This window comes from Lithobates pipiens, unplaced genomic scaffold (assembly GCF_037356315.1).
Source record: "Lithobates pipiens isolate NorthernLeopardFrog02 unplaced genomic scaffold, aLitPip1_a1.2 Scaffold_3, whole genome shotgun sequence".
Lineage (NCBI taxonomy): Eukaryota > Metazoa > Chordata > Amphibia > Anura > Ranidae > Lithobates > Lithobates pipiens.
This window is the reverse complement of record NW_027507790.1, coordinates 83317192-83339510: the sequence shown is the minus strand read 5'-3', so window position 1 is coordinate 83339510 and position 22319 is coordinate 83317192. Positions and strand designations below refer to the sequence as shown.

General features: G+C 39.1%; 2 protein-coding genes across 4 annotated transcripts in view; one reads left to right on the top strand and one right to left on the bottom strand.

Moving 5' to 3' along the window:
- The window catches only part of SETD1B (SET domain containing 1B, histone lysine methyltransferase), a 120231-nt gene extending 112210 nt beyond the window's left edge, over positions 1 to 8021 (top strand). For all 3 annotated transcript variants that reach the window (XM_077461968.1, XM_077461967.1, XM_077461965.1), the window contains exon 18: positions 270 to 8021. In XM_077461968.1, coding sequence (XP_077318094.1) covers positions 270 to 443 — 174 coding nt within the window. In that variant the 3' untranslated portion in view covers positions 444 to 8021. The remainder of the gene's footprint in view (positions 1 to 269) is intronic.
- Positions 8022 to 12602: 4581 nt separating this feature from the next.
- Positions 12603 to 22319, bottom strand: part of HPD (4-hydroxyphenylpyruvate dioxygenase) — a 39984-nt gene continuing 30267 nt past the window's right edge. Inside the window, exons 13-14 of the mRNA XM_077461964.1 lie at positions 21643 to 21759; positions 12603 to 14722 (exon numbers count right to left, since the gene is read on the bottom strand). Of these exons, the coding sequence (XP_077318090.1) occupies positions 14612 to 14722; positions 21643 to 21759 (228 nt within the window). The 3' untranslated portion in view covers positions 12603 to 14611. The remainder of the gene's footprint in view (positions 14723 to 21642; positions 21760 to 22319) is intronic.

The window sequence follows — 22319 nt, the reverse complement described above, 5'->3', positions numbered from 1 at the left end:
AATAAATTTAATAAAAATCAAAACAATCCGATTTAAGTAAAATAAAAAATAATAAATCTGATTTTATTTTTATTTTTTATTAAATCATTGATTTTTATCCACCTTGGTTCATACTGGTGTTCAGTCTGTGCTCATGTTGGTTACAGATTCTTACAGGAGTCCTTTTATGAAGCAAAAATTAAATTACCAATGGGGATGGGGGAGCTCACCTGTGAAGTTATTGATCTAATATACAAAGTGCTAATTTTCGCATACCATCACTTTTGCAGCCCAATTGCTACGCAAAGGTCATCACTGTGGAGTCCCAAAAGAAGATCGTCATTTACTCCAAACAGTATATCAATGTGAATGAAGAGATTACATATGATTATAAGTTCCCGATAGAGGACGTTAAGATCCCTTGTCTTTGCGCAGCAGAGAACTGCAGAGGAACGCTGAATTAACCAACCATCTTTTCTTTTGCACCTTTCAGCTATAGTGGATGGCAGGATATAGGTGTAAGTTGCACTTTTGCCAAAAAAAAGTTATAAAAGAAAAAAAATGAATGGTTTCGCACTTCTCTTGAGCTTTTGAGCAACAAGAGCACATGTACATTAAGACTTTGCTTCTGATTGTATGGATCCTGGTGTTTATTTTTCTTTTCCACCTCACTGCGGGAAAAATAAGTTGACTATCACCGAGTGGCACAGAAAACATATACCAGTGGAAAGAATTTTCTAAACCAACCTTGTTTCTTTTTGGAATTAACACGGTACCTTTTTCCTTTTTGTCATAAATGCTGCTAGTTTTCTTATCAGGTGATCGACATTAATATGAAGAGGAGATGCTGTAATGGTATCCATTGAAAGACTATTGTTACCTTTTGGCTTTACTAGAAGGGATTTTTTTTTTCTTATCTAAAGTTAAACCTGGCATTTTACTGGTTACTGTAGGTCCCCTAAATGTGTGTGTTAAGCTGCTCTTGATGCTCCCCAAATTCCTCAGCACAATTAATTTAAAATAATTGTAAGATATTTTGATAGTAGTCGTGCATAAGAGCAAATACCAAAGGATGCTATTACACTTCTAAACCAGAAAAGATTTCTCTCTGAACTTTTGTTACAGGGCCCGACTTAAGGACTAAATCCTGCTAAGTGCTGTACTCTTGTCCAATTAACATGCCCTTACTGGCCAATGAAGCACTCTAGTTGGACAGGGAGATGGCAACTGGCAAGGCTTAGACCAAAGGTCAAGCCTGCTAACCATGGTAATACCAGGAATCCTGTGATATCTGTTCTTAGTCAGGATGTTTTTAATTTTTGTTTAAAATATTTGATGGGTTTGCTCCTGTACTGCTGCCGCACATTTTACTGTACACAGTCTGCACCAAAGTACATCCCTGTGTTTGGTGAAGTGCCCTTCATTGTTGACCAATAACACATGTTTTAAAGTTTTTATTCACCATGGAGATGAATGGCATGCTTAATCCACAACCCAATGCCATTAGTGCTCTAGACTTTAGTGGGTGTCTAGCTTCCCCAGGGAATAGTACCAATATTGCAATTGCACGCTTTCCTGGATAAGGCTTTAGGGGTAACAGGTGCTGTAGCATCAACCAGCTGGAACTGGAAACATCACAGATCAAATGTACATATTTGCCAGCACACCACAGATCGTCAGTTATGTCCAAATCTTTATTGAAGAATTATGACCTCACAAAAGACAGTGCAATGTTTTGGAGCCGCTTAGGACCCATCATCACATGCCTGACGAAGGGGTCCTGTGTAGCTGCACCTGGGAGTACGCAGTTTGTTGCCAGCTTGCACTGGTCCTGAAGATTTTAGAACAGTCTCCACTTCTAGGAGAAATCCATTCATCCTTGTGTGTTATCACTAATGCCTATTCTCATTCAGCAAAGACCATTTCCTCTCATTGTTTTCTTTTTACAGCACAGCCTATTTATTTAATCGTTGTTCTGTCTACGGATTGTGTGCTTTCTAACACATTCTCACAGTTAAGCTTCATACATAAGGGTATTTCAGGAGTGCATTGACCAGAGAACAAGCAGCTAAAATCATTCTGGTCCGGAGCTGGTAGATGGGCTTTTCCCGTTCCCTAAATTAGGCAGCTGTGCACTTTTACGGTAGTCTAAAAATAAGTAACATGGATAATACAATACAAATCGAATGATTCCTTAGTCAATATGTGTTGTTATAGCATCTTCTGCTGAAATAACTATATATATGAACACATTAACAGCAGAATCTAACTGCTTTCATTCTATTTGTTTCAAATATAGAAAATGTTGCACTTCAGATTCTCAGAAATCATTTTTTATAATCATTTTAATAAAAAGGCTTGGTACTAATGTCCTTGTACATTAGAGCCTATGCCATATCATGCATTCATCTGGATGTAGCTTTTTTTGCCTGTATATAGTAGGGTTAAGGCTCATGCACACAGACCAATAGATGCATTTTTGCAGACCAGCCAAATGTACACTGGTGCATACATGTACGCACATCACGTTACCATGCAGCTAGCTGACTGTTTCTACTGTAATGCACTACAATTTAGTCCCATGTTGTATGTGCGCATCAGCCTGCATACACAATAGATGTGAAGGTGGTTGTCCATGTGCTGTTCAACATGGTGTGAGCACTAGGCATCAAGCTGCATCTGTTTGCGTATGTGCACGAAATGTAAGCTGCATTATAACTTCCCTGAGTTTATCGGTATTGTCACTAGGGCACATCAGGCTTTATAAGAACAATACTGTCTTGTAGCTTTCTAATGAATGTCTAGTAGGCGGTGGCTGCCTTCTTACATGGCAGACATTTTAATGTATTTATTTTAGCTATACACTGCTGCCAGTATTAAAGAAAGATCCATATAATGGTCTAGACAATAATTCAAACTGAAATGGCTTCTGTGAAACTGTTCTGTTATAGGAATTGAGTTAAGTGTTTATTTTCATATAGAGGGTAGTACAGTAACTGGGTGGCTCGATCAGTGTATATCTGCCTAGCAAAAGACAATTCCTTTTTGCAGCGTGGAGCTAAAGGCAGATTGATTTTCTAGCTTGCATATATCTTTAATATTATTGCAGCTGTTATTCTTATCATTTCAGTAAAACAACCTATTTATTTTTATTTTCCATGGTCCACTGACAAAATTAATCTTGGTGTTTAGTGTCATAGCACTGTCATTTGTTAATCAAAGGCTCTTGTGGACATCAAGTGTGCTTTCCTTCTGCCTGGAAATCAATTCCTCTATTTGGGTGCAGCTTTTTAGTGATTACTGTTCAGTTGCTTCTTTAAACAGTGTAAATTCTCCTTTTTTCAACCCGTTTGGTAGTTCAGTTGGAAAAAAAAATCCTGAAACAATCAGTCAAAAAGTAGTATAGTGATGGCTGGCATTTGTTCAGTGACCCAGTAAGGCTGATTTACAAAATGTGTTATTTTCATGCTATCCTAATTTAATTTAAAAATATCCAATCATGTTTCAAGGAATTAACTTTTTTTGTTTTCACTCCACTGAAGCAGTTTGACTGTTAGCAGCTAATCCCAGCTATGTGAAAGGTAAATTAACAGCATGATAGAACCTTTTTATTGAAAATCTTCCTAATTGGTAAGAGGTTTTCCCATTTGCAATGCAGTACTTAACTAGTTTAGGTTTTAGGTAGTGCAGCATATTAGAGACATTTTACAGTGAACTACAAATACTCACCCAAAATATTCTCTAGAAGAGCGTTCTCGCTCAATTTTCACGGAGTGTGTTTTAGCACAAACCTTAAACCCTTGAATGCATGGCATCACATCTTAGACATGTTTAGATTGATTTCTTCACTTAAGTGAATACTATGATCAGAATGGTGGACATTACATGGATCTTTATGTAAGAATGAGTATGTTTTGCATTCATATTTTACTTACAGCTACATCAAAGTGATCTAGTATGACCTGGATATTTTAATCCTGCATCCAGCAAACCAAGCCCTGAATTCTATCTTTTGACAGTGGGTGTTTTCTGTAAGGGCACAATGTTTATGTCTGGGAAAGAAGCCTTCAAATAGCATGCTTACATTATCTTTTATAAGGGGAAACCCTTTCCATGAATGTATATCACTACCAATTTGAATTTGCAGATCTGTTTAATAGATCTGCATCACAGTAGTCAGTTTGGACCAGCCAGAGTAGCACACAGCACATCCTCATATTTATAGTAAATTAACATTTATTACACTCTAGGGTTCCAGCATACAACATTACAGGTGATACAAATAAAATGCGTGTTTGCTTAACAGGACACTCAACCTAAAGCACAACCCAAGGTATAGAAGAGATTTATAGTTTGTATCTTTAAATATTTCCATACCATAGCAGCATTTTTAGAAATTCCAGATTGCGAATTCTGTGCTCTCAGCCATTTCAGACTTGCAAGACTTTGTAAACTACTCGTTGTAACTTTTCATTAAATGACACCTCTGCTTGCTTGTAGCAAAACGCTGGCCCTTTCAGAATACTGTTTAAATTTAAATACCTAGGCACACAAGCGGCTCCACTTTACATAAAGGTTTACAATACTATAAACAACGTTGTACTACTCTACTTGAGCTTTCGTCCCATGCATACTGCCCTCCACTGTTAAAAAATATGATTCAGCTTATAGTGACCTTTGTGTCTTCCAAAGAATAATTATTCATCAAGAGCTGTACAATAAAGTATTACCGAATATCACCTGTATACCTTATGTACTTGCTTTGAGAAATTTTTCAGATGTTCCATTTCCAGATGAATTTCTAGATTATTTCTTAATAACCCTTACACTCAATTCACTTCTGACCACCATGCATTCTATCATGTGTAAATCCATAGCCATGGTATGGAAACCCATTGTGACTCTAAAAAAACAGCACTTGCTGCTGTTGTCAGACCTGGTGTCAGACAAGTTAATACTTGCTAGCCCATGGAGGTAGACCGTAAAATGTATATTTTTTAGTTAATTAAGCAAGTTGTCAGTCTAGATTTTCTATGGGTAAATATTGCCATAAGGCTTTATTTACACTTATGTTTGGGGACAGTAAAAATGCACAGCTGAGTGGCATCTTTACTGCCCGCCAACTGCTCACCCTGCAAAGGCAAAAAAAGTTAGCGTATATATGCTGTGGCCACAATGCTTTTAATTGCCCTGCGGCAAAAATGATCCCTGCCGTCACATTCAGAAACAAACATGGTTGCAGAGTGCTAGTGGGGATTTTTAGGGGTTAAAACAACCTGTCAACTGCCGTCTGAAGAGCTAACCAAACATGGATCACTCTTCAGGAAGCAACACAAGTATAAACCAGCCCTTAAAAATTCACAGCCCCATCCTAAATTGGGAACAAATGCATCTGGCTACTGGAGCAATGAGGTTTAAACAGCATGTAATGAACTTGTAGGTTTGTTTGAGTAACACATCCTTAAAGTGGTTGTAAATCCAAGTCAAATAAAGTGAATAGCCTCAGATGATGTGCAAAGATGAAACAAACATAAGTTTTACTTGTTTATCTCAGTCTTCTCTGTTCTACGTCCCTTCAAAGTGCTGAAAATCCTTCTGCATCTATCAGTAGCACAGAGGAGTGGGTGGGGAGCTGCAGTACAGTGTGTGAGAACCGATTGGAGGAAAGGGACACACCCCCCCCCCCTTCACACACTGCACAGGAATGAAGGAACAATGCAGAGCTGTGTGCTGAGCTCTCCTCCCTCGTCACCATTTTATCTGCTGATAACTGAGTAACTAAGCACCAGAAATGACAGAGGTTTGGAGAGAGACAAGTAAACACTACAGATATAGGTGCTTTGTTCAGATTTCAAGACTTAGGTTTACAACAACTTTAAGCTGTATATGAACCAAGAACACTAATGACACCCATGTGGATTTACCTCTGTATAAATGTAAATGTCGGGGCAAAATAACCCTATAGAACTGCTTGAAATAATATTTTAGGAATGGAACATATGGTGACTAAGCATCCGGTGGAGTGTTTTTTTTTTTGTTACTAATAATATTATTAGTTGACAGAAATGAATATGTTCTGATCTCACTTATGACCTTATTTTAATATCTGTTTATAAAGGAAAAATCTGGTTAATGTGTTCCTTCAGACACTTTGATAAGCAAGGCCTTTAGTATGTGCCCAGACGTTTACACTCCTCAAACCTGTTAGAAAATAGGGCATCAACAGCATGGATGGGATAAGAGCATAAACGCCTCTTTTCCACGGCCATGGTGATAACCGTGAAAGTCTGTCACGATTTTTCTAACTTCCCTTCTTTTTCTACATTTCACAAAACACCTGATGTGGTTAAGAAAAATTATGGACTTGGTGACAGGACCCCATCATGCTAATGTGAATGCTTGGTTTATACCATACTGAATTGTAAATTTAGAAACTTGCGTGTGTTTCAAGTGTATATAAGCTAGCATTCCTTTTTTTTTTTTTTTTTTTTTTTTTTTTTTTTATTTATAAATGCGCAGCCCCAGTATTCCTACTTTTCTCCATTAGCAGTCTTTTTATATAATGTTTTTTTCAATTCCTGCTCCTCTGTTTAAGATACCAGTTTATTAAAATAACTATTCTTATAATAATTGGAAAAAATAAACCAAATAAAACTCAACGAAGAATGGTTTATAATTTTTCATCCAGTGGTTTATCTGTGCATTTGTGTAAAAAAAAAAAAACGAAAAAATTGTATATGTGTGCGTGTGTATATATGTATATCTATATACTGTATATATAAATGAAGAGTTTTTCATGTACCCAGAATTTTACATCTTGTGTACAAAGACTCACTTCAATCCCTAAGCATTTGTTTCTTGTAGAAACAAGATGGATTTGGTTTCTCTTTGCCGACATGTTTTTTGCGTCTGAAAAAGTGTGTAAATAACTGAAATGAATATTCTAATTTTGAGGTTTTTTTTAAGTTACAGTTGAAGATATAATGGTTTCTATTCAATATGTTTAAAAGTGAACCTGCCAAGGTAGATTGTGTATGCCATACATAGAAACTGGCATTTTCCCTTTTAGCTCAAGAAGATAACTTTTAGCATATTGAAAAGGAACCAAGTGTGATATGGCATTGTATATTGGAGTGAACAAGTAGCAAATTTTAGCTTGTGTCAAGCTTTATAATAATATGTACATTCTGTATAAATATTTTTTGTCATGTTCTGTGTAATTTAGAAGCATTAACAAATTAAATGGAAGAAAGTGGAGGACCCCCCGCAATATAAACCTTGTATTTATTCCCAGATAGAACATCTGTATTGTAGTATACATAAAGCATATTTAATGCTCTTGCTTCCAGAAGCAGTGCAACAATTTTCTAATTGCAAGAGTGTTAAACCAGCTTGACTTCATTGTTAGATGGCCAGAAACACGTGCAAAATATTTGCAAAGGCTATTGCAGCGAGTCACAACTGGATTATTCATTAATTGCATTTATATTTTTGTTTCATTTGTCGGATAAAAATTGCCATTGTAGTATTTGTTAAAAATAAAACACTATAAGGAATATTTTAAAGGGGTTGTTTAAAAAATAAAATAAAATCTAATGGCACACTGCTGAAAGTTTTGTGGGATTATTTTGTATATAAGGATATTTTTAATTCACAAAAGTAAAAAAAAAAAAAAAAAATTACAAAAAAAATTATAAAAATCAACCAGAAGCCAAGTGACAGGTTTTGCAATAAAAGAACTTATTTTTTCATTAGCATCATTTAGCTTTTTTTTGGAATCTCTGTCAAAGAGATTTTGCGGGTTCTATATAATTATTTTTTAAAGGACTTCTACATTTAGGGATTTTTTGTGCATAAAACTGCCTTGGAAATGTACCTTGTTTTGAAGAAAGTGTTTTTTGTTTTGTTTTTTTGTTTTTTTGTGGGTGTGTCTTGCCTGTATATATCTGTTCATATTTTTGTGAATTCAATACTCTGTACCATTGTATTATAGTAACTTTTATAAAGCAAACCATAAATATACTCACTTTTCTTACAGAAAATTTGTTGTTCTTGCGTATTCTTTCAACTGTGTGCTTTAATGAAAAATGTGTGTCTAAGCAATCGCCATGCTTTTCTCTACACAAATGACAGAGTTGTCTTGCAGGATACAGGCGGTCCCCGGGTTACAAACAATATCGGGTCTGTAGGTTTCTTAAATTGAATCTGTTTGTAAGTTTGAACAGGTACACTTTTTAAGTGTAGCTTCAGCCAAAAAAATTATATTTAAGCTTTTTGGATAGCATAGAGATGGTTAACACCCCATGCGATGTTTGTTTTGCTGTTTGTGCTCCTCTTCAGAAGATTTCACCTCACTTTCTGTCCCAATGACAATTGGATTTTGAAAATGTTGTGGAAACAAGCAATGGTGATAAAGCATCAGTGCAGACACCTTTTTTCCATAATAACTCTTAGCCCTTGTACACACGGTCGGAGATTCCGACAACCAAATCCGTCGGATTTTGTCTGTCGGATTTTGTCCGAAACTGTTGCATACACACGGTCGGACAAAGTTGTCAGAAAATCCGACATGATGACTTATTTCGTTACGACGGGACTACGTTCACGCTAGTAGCCAATAGCTTTGGTGTAGGAATTTGATCTGAGCATGAGTGGCACTTTGTCCGATCGGAATTCTCTACACATGATCAGAGTATGAGCATTTTGTCGAAAAACTTTACCAACAAGTTGGAAAACTTGGTCCGTCGGATACTCTGACGGAAACAGTCCGATGTAGACCCCACACAGTCGGAATATCCGACAAAACGGTCCGATCTGACACATTCCGTCTGAATCTCTGACCGTGTGTACAAGGGCTTACAGGAGTGAATTTCTCACTAGGGGTAGATTTCCTCTCACTTCCTGTTGTCTCCCTCCCTTTGCAAGTAGGGGTCAGATGTTTGTAAGTAGGGGACCGGACCGCCTGTATATCTCTAAAACTTGTGTAAGCAAATGTATTCTATTTATAGATTTTCAACATTTTACTAGGGATGTGAAGAGCAAGTGTGACCAAAAAAAAAGCTCAGGCTCATTGCTTTTCTTCCAGAGCTGTCTCCCGCAGTACTCTTTTTGACGCAAGGGGGTTATTTACTAAAATTGGAGAGTGCAAAATCTGGTACAGCTCTGCATAGAAACCAGTCAGCTTTTGAAAAAGGTGAGGTTGGAAGCTGATTGGCTACCATGCACAGCTACACCAGATTCTGAGTGCACCAGTTTTAGTAAAACTCCCCCAAGATGTCCTCATTCTTCCAGTTTGAAGACTGGGTGCAGTGCATCTTGTCAGTGCTGCTCTCTGCATGATTGGGGACCACTCATTGCAAGCTGAAGACCAAAGAGGCCCCTGTGGCGTCACATGAGCAGCTTGAAGACCTCTGAAAATGGTAGGTATTTAAAAAAAAAAAAAAAAAAAGCGTAAAATACTCCTGGGGGGAATTCGGGGGGGGTAAGGATGAAGCACCAATGAGCGGGAGAAGTGAGTCTGGAATTGGACTTTAGTAGTATGCAGTGTTTTACATGTTAAGGAAGAGGATTCATTTTGAATGGGTCAAAAACACATGGGCGGAGTGACGCAATGACATCACCTCGTGTTCGGTGTGAAAGTATCCAGGAAGGACGGGTGTGTGTGCGCCGGCCGGCACACCAGACTTAAGGCTTTCCTACTACAACATTCTTGTAAGTGCAATATGATGTTTTTTATATAAAATAAATGGAAGGTTTTACATTATTTGGAGCCTCTATATCTTTTCATGACACGCATGTACGCTCATGAGTCCTGGTTTGTATGAGATGAGTTGCATAGTTTTGGGCTAACTTTTCACTCTGTGGAGACTGTGCACGTCTTATAAAGGGTCTGGAGATCACCAGGAGTGCTTGAGGTGTCCAGGAGATTACTTTATTACTACATGCTCTCTGTGATCCTCTGTAACGGGGGAACAAGGGCTTCTGGTAAGAAGAAACTCTTTATATAACGGTGGGGGATTTTACACAGCTCACATCAGGATCCGAAGATTGATTTATTTTATTGATGGACTTTACTTTACAGATCACAATTTTTAGTTATACACATATATGTGATTTGCATATATCATTGGACTTTATAAAAAAGGATATAACCTTTTGTTTACATATTGTATTTCTCACTCTATATTGGACTTTATTTATAGGAATATCACAATTTTTCCTATATTCTTCATTTTATACTATGTCATTTATATTCTTGTGAAGATTTAACTCCTACATAGATGCATGTATGATTTATTTTGTTTATATGTGGTGTAGTTTCTGTGTTTTACAACACAGCAGTTAATTGAAATATAACCTCTTCTTCCTATCTTGGATTCACGCTGATCGTAGGTAATTCCATGGTCGGTGTGATTCTGACATACAAGTGAGGTTATTTATAGTCACAGTTCACAATTTCACTGGTATAGCACGATTCTAATTTTTCTATATTCTTGTCACTGTAGTTTATGCTATACAGGAGAGTTGCAGCTTCCACTGGTTTTGTATAGAAACCCCTTTTAAATTGTAGGTGCATTTTATTAGAGTGCATCACTATTACCATAGCGCAGTTTCTTTTCCAGTTTTCAAAAAACACATGGCAACAGCCCAAGTGCAGCATTACACCACAACAGATAGCATGTGCATTATGGTGCTTTGTATCGTGGGTGCTGTAATTGTGCATTGAGGTGTATTTCAAAATCAGGGGTTGGCAACCTGTAGACGCACAGTCTGGACTTGCTGACCTGCTATTCCAAAGCATCAGAGTGCAATGCAGAGAAACTACTTGTAAAGTTGGAGCTGTAGTAGGGAGCAAGAACTGCATAAGCTGATGCCTCCTCTGTAGTGTTGGCTCCTGTCACATGCCGAGTGATAGCAACTGCACTCCACCTCTTATCCCAGCTAGCGTTCTCCAGAGTGGTGCCAGCGGCAGGAAAGAAGAGCTCTTCCGGTCAGGTCGAAGCAATACATTGGGCATTCTAGTATAGGGCTGCTTTCACACTGATGTGCTGCAGTTCACTCGTACCAAGGGTGCAGTGCAGTGTACCTGCAGCTTTTCTGCGGGTTTGCTGCACTTAGCAATAGACTTTTATTATATCCTGCGGGTGTGGGGTGCACTGTCTGAAAGCTCACAAAAACTCCTGTATGCAGTAGTTTTGCTGCACTTTCAAAAAGTGCACCACACCTGTAGGTTATAATAGAAGTTTATCGCAAAGCGCAACTAGCCCAGGAAAGTTGCAGATGCACTGCTCTGAACCTGCGGTGCAGGTAAACTGCAGCACATCAGTGTGAAAGCAGCTTTATAGGGGGCTCAGAACCACACCCCCTTTAGCTGCAGTGGCCAGCAGTTTATTCAAGTTGCGGCCACAGCAGGAGCTGAATGAGGCTCTGCAAGTGCCCTACGCACTAGTGCAAACGAGGTTAAAGCAGGCAGCGTTGTGTTGCTTTCTCACCACCTGCTTTAACACCTTGGACCCCACAGAAGCATGCAGTTGCAGGGCACTTGCAGAGTGGTCCCATTTACTTGTATGCAATGCTATTGGCATCCCGCCAAAAGCAACAGGGTGTTTCATCCCTGCAACTGCATATGTACACCTTTTGGCTGCTGCCTCAGCAGCTAAAGGGCTTAGGGATTGAGGGCTGTAAAATCGCAACCTAACCGTAGGGTTTTACCCCACCCCCCCCCCCCCCCCCAACTTTATATGTGTATAAGCTCTAAGGGTGCCGCTGCCGAATGCAACCAAGGGCTCATTCACAAGTGCAGCAGGCACTGCTGCTCTTCTAAAAAGCGATCCAAGTGTTTTTGACAGGTGTTGAGGGGGTGATATGTTGCCTCCTCACCACCTAATTTGAACCCATGATTGTTGCGCAATGCACGCATTTGCGACACAGTAGTACGGAAACTGAAGGTTTAAATCAGGGGTGAGGAGGTTACAATGTGCCGGTTATCTGACTTCTCCCATGTTTTTTAAGCACCTGATTAGAGCCATAGGCTCTAATAAGCTTCCAAATAGGGTGGACTTGGAGCGCAGAGCATTGAGCTCATAGTCCACACAGATGTGTTCGAAAACCAAATGAATAGTTGCTTTTCTAACACTCAATCACCTCTCTGCCAATCAGGAAGCGCGGGTCTGTTACCCATTTCCCGATTGGCAGAAAGGTTGCGCGATCCTATTGGGCACCCAGAAGGAGGGGAGGAGACACAGCGGATGCCGCCATGATCACAGAAGGACACGAAAGATGCAAACAGCATTACCAGATAGTAGAAGCAGTGCAGTTACTTGACATGGTATTTCTCTAATTCATAGTTATACAGGTTAGTCCCCTTCATGCCTCCAGCCTGCAATTGGATAGCAAAGAAGAAGCAGCACACTGAGGAGGGCATCCCTCTGCTCATCTGCTGACAGTATGTTCACTGTATGCATGGGTTTGTGCAGCACATCGGATAGATTTCTGATAGTGCCCCTCCTCATCCCAGTAAGGGCTCTACTGTCTGATGATGACAAAGGCTGTGTCAAGTCAAATTATTTTGCATTTAAAAACACATTTATTATTTTTATTAAAGAAGAAATACAGTAACTGTATTAAAGCATAAGATCATTTTTATTGAGTGCTGGTGTCCTCTCTTTAACTACAAATTTAGCTGTCAAAGTGAGCTGAGTATGTACTTTCCAATGGATTACATTGAGATGTAGTTTTTCAAAAACATTACAAAATTTTACATTTTTTTTTACAGGATTTTCTTTAAACCTTTTCTACGTCTGCTTTTATTTTCTAGTGTCTCGTAGCACAGAACACTCATAACTAACATAATATACAATAGAAGGTTGCATGAACCCATACAAAAAAAAAAAAAAAAAGTTTTCTTGTATTTCTAGAAGACTTGATCAGTCATTTTATGCTGTGACCCTAATGTCAGTGTAACTGCTTCTGTAAATCCAACCTTATGTATGTATGTGTGTGTGTGTGTGTATATATATATATATATATATATATATATATATATATATATATATATATATATATATATATATATATATATATATTACACATCTATCACTATCATTTTTATTTATTTGATCAGCATCAGGGTACCACAAAACATTGCCATGGGACACCTTTAGATAATCAGACTAATAGGTCGCACACTTAGAAGAATCTCAATACACTCAAGCTGTAATAATTGTGTCAAAGTTAGTTTTTTTTTCTTTTTTCTATTATTTTTTTTTTCAATGTGAGCTGAGCATAGCAGTGAAATGTCTGAAAAGAATAATCATTATGGCAAATATTGTGTGTGTTAAAGCTCATGGAATTAAGCCTTCAATACCTACTTTAATAGCATAGACCTTACTATAAATGCTAATCCAGATTACACTTCCACTATATTTCCATGTTTTTTGAAGAAAATCTTTAATGCTATGCATGTACTCATGCAACAGTAAGGCTACTTTCACACTGGGGCGTCGGCAAAGCGGCACAAAAATTTTTTTGCAGCGATGTACCGTTGACTTTGCAGAGTTTTCGGCTGCTGGTGGGGCGCTTTTAGCCCCCCGCTAGTAGCCGAAAAAGGGTTAAAACCGCCCGCAAAGTGGTGCTATGCCGGCGGCCTGGCAGCGCTGCCCATTGATTACAATGGGCAGGGGCGCTTTAGGAGCGGTGTATACACCACTCCTACAGCACTGCAAAGATGCAGCTTGCAGGACTTTTTTTTGGTGTCCTGCCTGCGCACCGCTCCAGTGTGAAAGCACTCGGGCTTTCACACTGGAACAAGAGGAGAGGCTCCAGGAGCTATTTTTAGCGCTATAGCGCCTGTAAAGCACCTCAGTGTGATAACAGCCTAAGTCAAATTATAAACCAATATAGCAGAGCTTTTCAATTTACAGCTGTGTCTATATACACATGTATACACCGATCAACCATAACATTATGACCACTTACAGGTAACTTTAATAACATTGATATAGCAAGTGAAAATGTTGCCATGACGATATGTTAAAAGTAGAAAAAAAAACAGGCAAGTTTAAGCATTTGAGCGACTAAGGGCCAAATTGTAATGTCTACATGACTGGGACACAACTCCAAAACTGCAGCTCTTGTGGGATATTCCCTGTCTGCAGTGGTCAGGACTAATCAAAAGTGGTTCAAGAAAGGAAAAGTGGTGAACCAGTGACAGGGTTATGGGTGGCCAAGGCTCATTACACAAGAGGAACAAAGGCTGGCCTGTGTATTCCACTGCAATAGAAGAGAGAATGGGAAAAAGGCAATTGTTATTCTAGTGGCAACTTGCTGCTAGCATACCTTCAGAGGTCTACTGGAGTCTGCCTTGATGGAAAAAGGGGCCTACTGAATATTAGGTGGGTGGTCATATTGTTATGGTTGACCGGTGTATATACCCTCTTTCCTCTTCTTGCAGGAATGGAACAGGATCACTGTAGAAATTATACATGGATTATATCCTGTTCAAAACGGGCTATAGAAATAATCTGGAGAAATATTTTTGACCTAGAGTAAGAATTAAGTACCACGTAATTAGTAATATATTTTTTCACAAAATGTTATGCAGGTGTTCCTGTAAACTTATTACGTATCGTTCCTATAGACTTTCCAACTCCCCATTTGGTGTAAGAACAGTGAGGTTTCCTCGTGCTGCTTGGTCCTTTTCAATAGCTTCAAATAGTGATTTGAAATTGCCAGCTCCAAAGCCCTGCAACAGTACAAAAACAATTTGTAAAAATTTAGCTGTAAAACTGTTAACTTATTAGAATAAATCTTAATTCGTGATAACAATACCAAAGGAAAAAAAAAACACAAACCAAACAACTTATTGTATCTTAAGTGCAATAAGGTGATGTCACAAAAAATTTGATATACCAAATTAAATATCAAAAAAATAAATGATAAAAGTAATAGTACAGTCCCAAATAAGTGACACTTAGTGGTCATAAAATATGTGAAAGTCCACCAGCATAAATCTTCCAAGTGTGATATCTTGCAAAACCACTGAGTGATGCCTTCACCATAGATTTAGAGAAATGACACTCAAAAGTGAATGGATATGTAATCTGCTTACCAGATCAGTTTGACTTCTTTAGTTGAAAAGATAGTCAAACCGCGCTTATGCAGGATAGTGCCTGCTCACATAGGTAGGACATGGGGATGTATGGGAACCTTCCTCCTCATAAGCACAGGCAGTATATAAGGAAAGAGCAAAAAACATCCATAGCATAATACCGTTTTTTATTTATAAAATATAAAATAGTTTTAGCCAAATGGCTCCTTACATTAAAAATTGGCTATCCTGGCACTGGGGCTGCTGGCTTGTCAGATTAGGTGGTGGATGGAATGAGCCTTTGCGTACACCTCCCGTGGGTGGGGTGTGTTCCAAGCGGCCTTCACCGACAACCAGGAAACCGGAAGTGACGTAGAAAAAAATGTGACCAGGTACCGCCTCAATGTACGTTTCGTGTTTCACGTCTTCAGGAGACGTACCTGGTCACTAGAGGTCGACCTTTTATAAAGTATGAATAATTCAAATATGCAAATTAAGGAAACTTTAGTGTGCAGCCTCTGTACCGATCAAGGTAGACAAACACATCTTAACTGCATATAATCATACACACATTAATCCCTAGCACAATTGATTCGTACAAAAAAACGTTTACAACAATCCCATAGATAAAATATATATCGTAAGAAACATATCAGTTAATTCACCGTGGATAGGATGCCACTGCTGGCACCATTCCATTTAAACCATGTAATCCCATACCAATCCTCTAGATGGCAACAAATTGCCCAATTCCATTACCAAAGTAGAGAAAAGATAAAATAACTGATGAGGATAGCCAAATTAGCAACATTCTAGGTAAAATAAATCTAAATATATAAAAATATAATCCAATCCCATATCAAAATTGTCATTATAGACATTTGAGGAATCCTAAAGCCCAAAATATTGTACTGTAGCTATATTATATACCATTATAATTACAATATAAAAAATCATATAATTAATCATTGGACAAGAAACAGTTTAGTTCTAGTTCTATGTTCATTCCCAACGGTTGCATAGTTCTTAATTTGTATATCCATTTGGTTTCATTTTTAGAAATTTCTGTCCTCGTGTGTCCCTCTCCAATGTTTTGTGATTTTATCAATACCATAAAACTTACAGAGTGTGGGATCACTGTTATGACATGATTTGAAATGCCTTAACACACTATGATTAGGGAATCCTTTTTTGATATTCGTGAGATTTTCGTTTATTCTGATTTTAAGCTGTCTCATAGTTCGGCCTATGTATTGCACGGAGCAAGGACACTCCAGCACATAGGTCACATGATCCGAAATACATGTAATAAGGGGTTTAATTTTAAATTCTTCTTTGGTTACCAAAGACTGAAATTGGGAAATCTTTTTGGATGCTCCCGGCCCCCTCGTGGTTCTGCACAATTTGCATCTAGTGCAGAAATGAAAGCTGGAACCATCCAAAAAAGTGCACAATTTTTTGGGGAGATCTGGTACGTTCCGAGCTATTTTGTTTCTCAGCTCCAGAGCTCTCCTATAAATAAATCTGGGCTTTTGGGGAATTGAAAACAGTAAGTCCCTATTATTTAGCAATATGAGCCAATGTTTTTTGAAAATAGCTTCTACTTGCTTGTACTGTGTGCCTGTTACAAAGGCCACTTCTCCATTGTATTCAGGTTTGGGTTTGGTTTTCAATAAGGATTGTCTATCCATCGAAGACACCTGGGCCAACACTTTGGTCACTGTATTCAGTGGGTAGCCCTTTTCCAAGAATCATCCAGTGAGTACCTCAGCTTGAGTTCGAAAATCAGCATCATTGGCACAATTTAGTTTTAATCTCATATATTGTCCTTTTGGGACCGCCCCTATCCACTGTGGATGGTGACAGCTATGCGTTGACACATAGCCGTTCCTATCAGTTGCCTTAAAAAACGTTTGTATCAAAACTCCTGTGATTTTTTTTTTTGCAATAGTCAGATCTAAATAGTTCATAGACACATCACTGTGTTCCACCATGAACTTCAAACCATATTGATTATTGTTCATATGTGTTTAAGAAATATTTGAAAACTCAAGTTCCTTGCCAAAACAAAATCACATCATCAATATATCTTTTATAAAATACCAAGGACCCATTTCTATTTTTAAATAGTTTCATGCTCCCACTTGTTGAGTAATACATTGGCTACGCTTGGGGCATAAGAAGCGTTTTTCTTTTTTAAAAATGTAGCTACCTGTAACAATATCTTCTCTAGATGAGGAAATATTTGACCAAATCCATATTGGTTAAAAGCTGGTGTTGAAAATGTGTAGGTTTAGCTCTATTAGCACATTCACTACAGTCATCCTCACTGTCTTCTGGGTCTTATGCCGAGCAGCAGCCCTACTGCATAGTAACCACAGACGGTTGTTATCTCCGCACTGGCACCATTCAGAGGAATGCCTTTTATTTTTTTCAATTATTACAAGGCATTCTCTGATCAGACAAGGTGGAGATTCTGACGTAACTACTCCATCTCATCCAATCAAAGAATGCTTTGCATGCAAACCATTCTTCTGATGGCGCCTGTGCTGAGCAGGCAACCCCTTTGTGGTTACTGGAAGATAGCAAAAATCATTGTTGTAGTCCAAGTGTTCCGGTTGTGCACGGCTCTAAAAGGAGCTTAAAGCGGTCCCATGACGTGAACTACAATACTGGTATGCTGAATTGATATCTGTTGTGAACTACATGTACTTTTAATGTCTGGTTGTACAAATTTGTGACATCTCAATAAACCTTTGCCTAATAAAAAAAAAAAAGAATCATTGCTGTAGCAGGGACTATTACAGTGACTCGTCATTTCCGCAAACATTGGCTATTATTCATATTGCCTGGGAGTTGTGAGGGTACATTTGCACTGTCCTGGTATGTCATGAACTACCACGCATGGGGTTGCACTACTACACAGATGTGGCTGGGCGTTTTTTCAAACTTTGCTGATCTGGAGTTCTGAAATCAGGTTCATCTGCTAGATAGCACTTGGAGCTCTTCCCTGAAGTGTTACACTCCTGCATAGATGAGTTGGTAGACTCCATTCGTCATGTCACTTGTCTGGGACGCATACCTTTGAGGCTGAGTGCTTCTTGGACAATGAGATAGAGTACTCTCCTACCTATGAAGACATGGCAGAGCGGTTCTTCCAGTCCTCGGGAACCAAATAGAAACCTTCTTTTCGGACGTTTGGGTCAAAAACATTTTGTCCGGAGGCTACAAGCTGGTATTTCGTGACTTGCCTCCTCCACCCTTCACGCCGTAAAATGTGCCCCCCAAACATGACAAAAGAGCAGCCTTTTTTGTTGTGGAAGACCTGCTCTCTCTCACCCCTCTTCCAGAACAAGAAAGGTTTTGCATATAACATTTCAATCTTTTTCAGGTGCCCAAGATATTGGTCACGTGGGGCCCATTCTGTACTATTTCTGTATTTTAACAACTCTCTACAAGTCTCTCTGTTTAAATGTTCTATATGGAATCTGTCAGGTTAGTAACTGCTGCTTTCCATCTAACACCCTTTAGGTCCTTCTATGTTGGTGGACATCAAGGGTGCCTACCTGCATATCGCTATTTTATTAGCCTCATTAGTGCTATCTGAACTTTAGGGTGCAGGGAACAGCAATTTCAATTTGTGGCCATGCCCTTTTTTGGTGTATTTGAAAGAGCTGGTCCTGCAGAAACATGAAAGGCTCTTAAAACCACAAATGATGCAAGTCCTGCAGGACATGGTCATCAGAAGAAGCTTGGAAGCCAATCAACATCTTGGAATTCTTGTGTGATTTGGCTTGCCCTTCAGCACTGGATCCCCTTCTTTGGCGACTTCCAGTTAGGGTACAATTTGACAACCCCACAACCGTGATATACAAAAATCATCAAGGCAAAACAAGGAGTCAGCCCACTCTCAAGTTAAACGAGCTTCCTCCGACTTGGGCAGAATATCATGTTCCCTTCTTGTCCATGCTGCACATTCCGGGCATTGCAAATTGGCATATGGACTTCCTAAGCCATCAGTGGCTGGATCCTGGGGAGTGGTCCCTTCACCAGGAGGGGTTTCATCCACTTAATCATTGATGAGGGACACCAGATGTGATTTTTTTTGTCCCCCTCATCCTCCCCACTGTCAAACTCCTGCTTCGCCTGTTGTGAAGCATAGTGAAAGTAGGCATACCAATGATTCTCATTGCACCAGATTGGCCGGGGGGTCATGGTACTCAGACATAATCAGACTCCAAGCAGACTCTTTGTGGGAGCCCATCTGGACTTTCTGTGACAAGGTTCTGTGTTCTATACCGCTTCACAGTTACTGGCTTTAAGCAGGGATTGGGGACTTTTGGACTTGGGGATTCCAACATTGTTAAAGGCTCAAAAGCCCTCATCTTGAAAGTCAATGGTAAAATGCATGTGGAAAGCTTACTTTAATTGGATCGAGAGAGGCAATCTGCTTTCATACTCAGTTTAGGATATCCTAAAAGAGTGTCCAATGAGATTCCTGAGTCCTTCCTGAGTCCTTCCAAGAGAAATTTTTATTGGTCTAGGCAATAATAAGAGTTCACTTTGAGGAAAAGAAACAAGTTATTGTATAGGCATGGACATTTCTTTAAAGCTATATTGGAAGGAAATGGTCGCTTGTTAGCAACATCCACCAAATATTTTCTGTATCTAGATTTTCTCATGTGCCATGCTTTAAATAGGAATTCCAGAGGACTCCAGGAGGTTTGAGTTATTCCATAGGGGGAGAAAAAAGGATGTGCGGCTCTTTAACACACAGTGCGTAGGTATTTTATGCCGTACCTACCATGTGAAGTATAGGAGAGCATTTGCTGTCACCTCGGAAGGCAGTAGTTCTTTATGTATATGAAGAACATATAACAGGTTATTTTAGAGGGTCATGTTATGGTCAAATTCAGTATCAGTGTACATTGAGGTGCCCTGAATCCAATCTCTTACGTATCTAGCTAGAGAGTTTTATTGTTCCGGAGCAAGAAGATTAAGTTCGTAGACTTAATCAAGGATTGGTCTCCCAGGTTTCTAAAGCTGCTACCTGGTCTTCTACACATACATTTGATACATTTTACCAGGTGACTGTTCAGGCTTTGGGGGCCTAGTTTAGAAAATCCTCCTGGTTGCCTTGTAAGGGTCCTCTCAGTCCTTCCTTTTCTCTTTCTGGTAGAAGGCTTTGTTGTTAGGGTCCTGTTAGCCTTAGTTTGCTTTTGCCCACTCCTTACGGGTTTATTTTTAGACATCCCAGTAGTCTGAGAATTAACGCTGCTCTGTCCTGTGATGTATGATTGAGAAAACATGGTTTTTGACTTCCCTTAAAATCCCTTTCTGGAAGTACATTAGAATATAGGTCCCTTCCCTCTTGTCTCACTCCAACATTGCCCGCTGCCTAAACTGAGACAATGCTTGAAGGCGGTGTTATTAAGTAGGGCTAAGTCAAAGGTTTATTATTTGCTAGGGTCATGCCTTCGGCCTATAAGAAAAAAAACAATATCTTCTGGACTTGCAATACCAACATTGTCCACTAGATGCCACTCTAACAAAAGACAGGACAGTGTCCTATAGCTTATTACATATTTCCTGTTATAGCGCTGGGAACTAGCTCCATATCCTACTACCATATTCTTTCACTTTCTCCACTGGGACAGAGCGCATGGGAGCCAGCTAAGCCTGCACCACGTGTTTCCGAGGAAAATCCTGGTCCTTCTAAGGCAGCCGTGGACATTTGTTTATGTTCTTTTATCTGTTTATGTCTAGTTTCACTGTGTGCATCCTATTCTTATACGACCATCATTTACAGACAGTCTGGTTGTATTAGGATTCAAGGTTTAAGCTGTATGTTGAGCTACATACACGCCAGGGGCTAATGTGTAGCAAGAACAGAACAGTCAAATTACCTAAAGGTGGGGCATAACCCAGTAGTCCGGGAAGTCATGAATCCCGTTTTCTCTTATTTGCTCCCTTTTGGTCTGTTAAATATACCACTAAAAGCATTTTGTTATATCTGTTCCACAAATACAAAACAAAATAGCTGTTCATCCAGCCAGAAATCTTGTGTACTTCCTGTGCCCTCCTCCTCTGCAGACTGTTATCAGTTATTATTGTTCCCAGCTATCACCATTGACTACAAAACACCTCCCCCTATTTTATGGAGGGGGTATTATATAGTTCAATCACACTATCTTCCTAGGGTGACAACACTGTTCCTCTTTGATAGAGTACAGTTGGTCACTCTAGAACAGAAGGTGTATTATTGGCAGGATCACCAGGTGAAAATAAAGAAGAAAAAAGTGTAAAAAATTAAAATAAATTCAGGCACCACATAAAACAGAAGGTGAGTTGCACTACATTCAATTTTTGTTCTTGGGTTTAGATACATTTGTGTGGCACTATTGAAAACAATAGTTTTTTTTCTGTACCTTTGCATTTAGGCTGTGCTGTGCAATGCAGCCCAGCACTTGTGATGTGTACAAACCCTAAATGGCAGCCTAATTGCTGCACTCCTTACAGTAAAATAGACAAACATTCTTTCATCACTTAGTTCTTAATAAAGTCCTCTTGCGTACCTGATGATTTTTACGTTGAATGACTTCAAGAAATAGTGTCGGCCTGTCTTGGACTGGCTTCGTAAAAATCTGTAGCAAATACCCGTTTTCATCATAATCCACAAGAATTTTCAGCTCCTAAAAGGTTGTTTAAGAGAAATGTCATGTATACTGCTCAACAGACTATTTTTTTTTATAACATCAATAGAGAACGTTGTTATTATTAAAGAAGAACTGCAGTCTGCTCATATAATTTGTAATAAAAACATTTTGCCATTCTGAAGCGTATTTGTGTATTATTTTATATATACTGTGATTCTCTACTTACCAAATATGCTGCAGAAATCTCCCTCCACAGAGTCTGGCTGCATCCATTTTAACTGTTCACTTCCTGGATTTACACAGACACACACAGAGGCACACCTCTAGCTCTGCAGTCCTGCAGTTAGCATTGGCCCTCTTATGACTCCCCCCCCCCCCCCCCTCCTGGCAAACTCTCCCAAGAGTGAGAGAGAGAGCTGTGCATGATGTCATAAGCCTAGGCTAATGACCAGACAAGAAACAGGAAGTGGGCTGTATAAGGTGTTTACTGGCAGGACAAAAATGTTTTACTATCCAAAGTTAAACAACAAGGACAGAAGATTTACAGTTTCCTTAAAATTTACCAAGAACGGCAGTATCAGAGCTTATCTGACTGG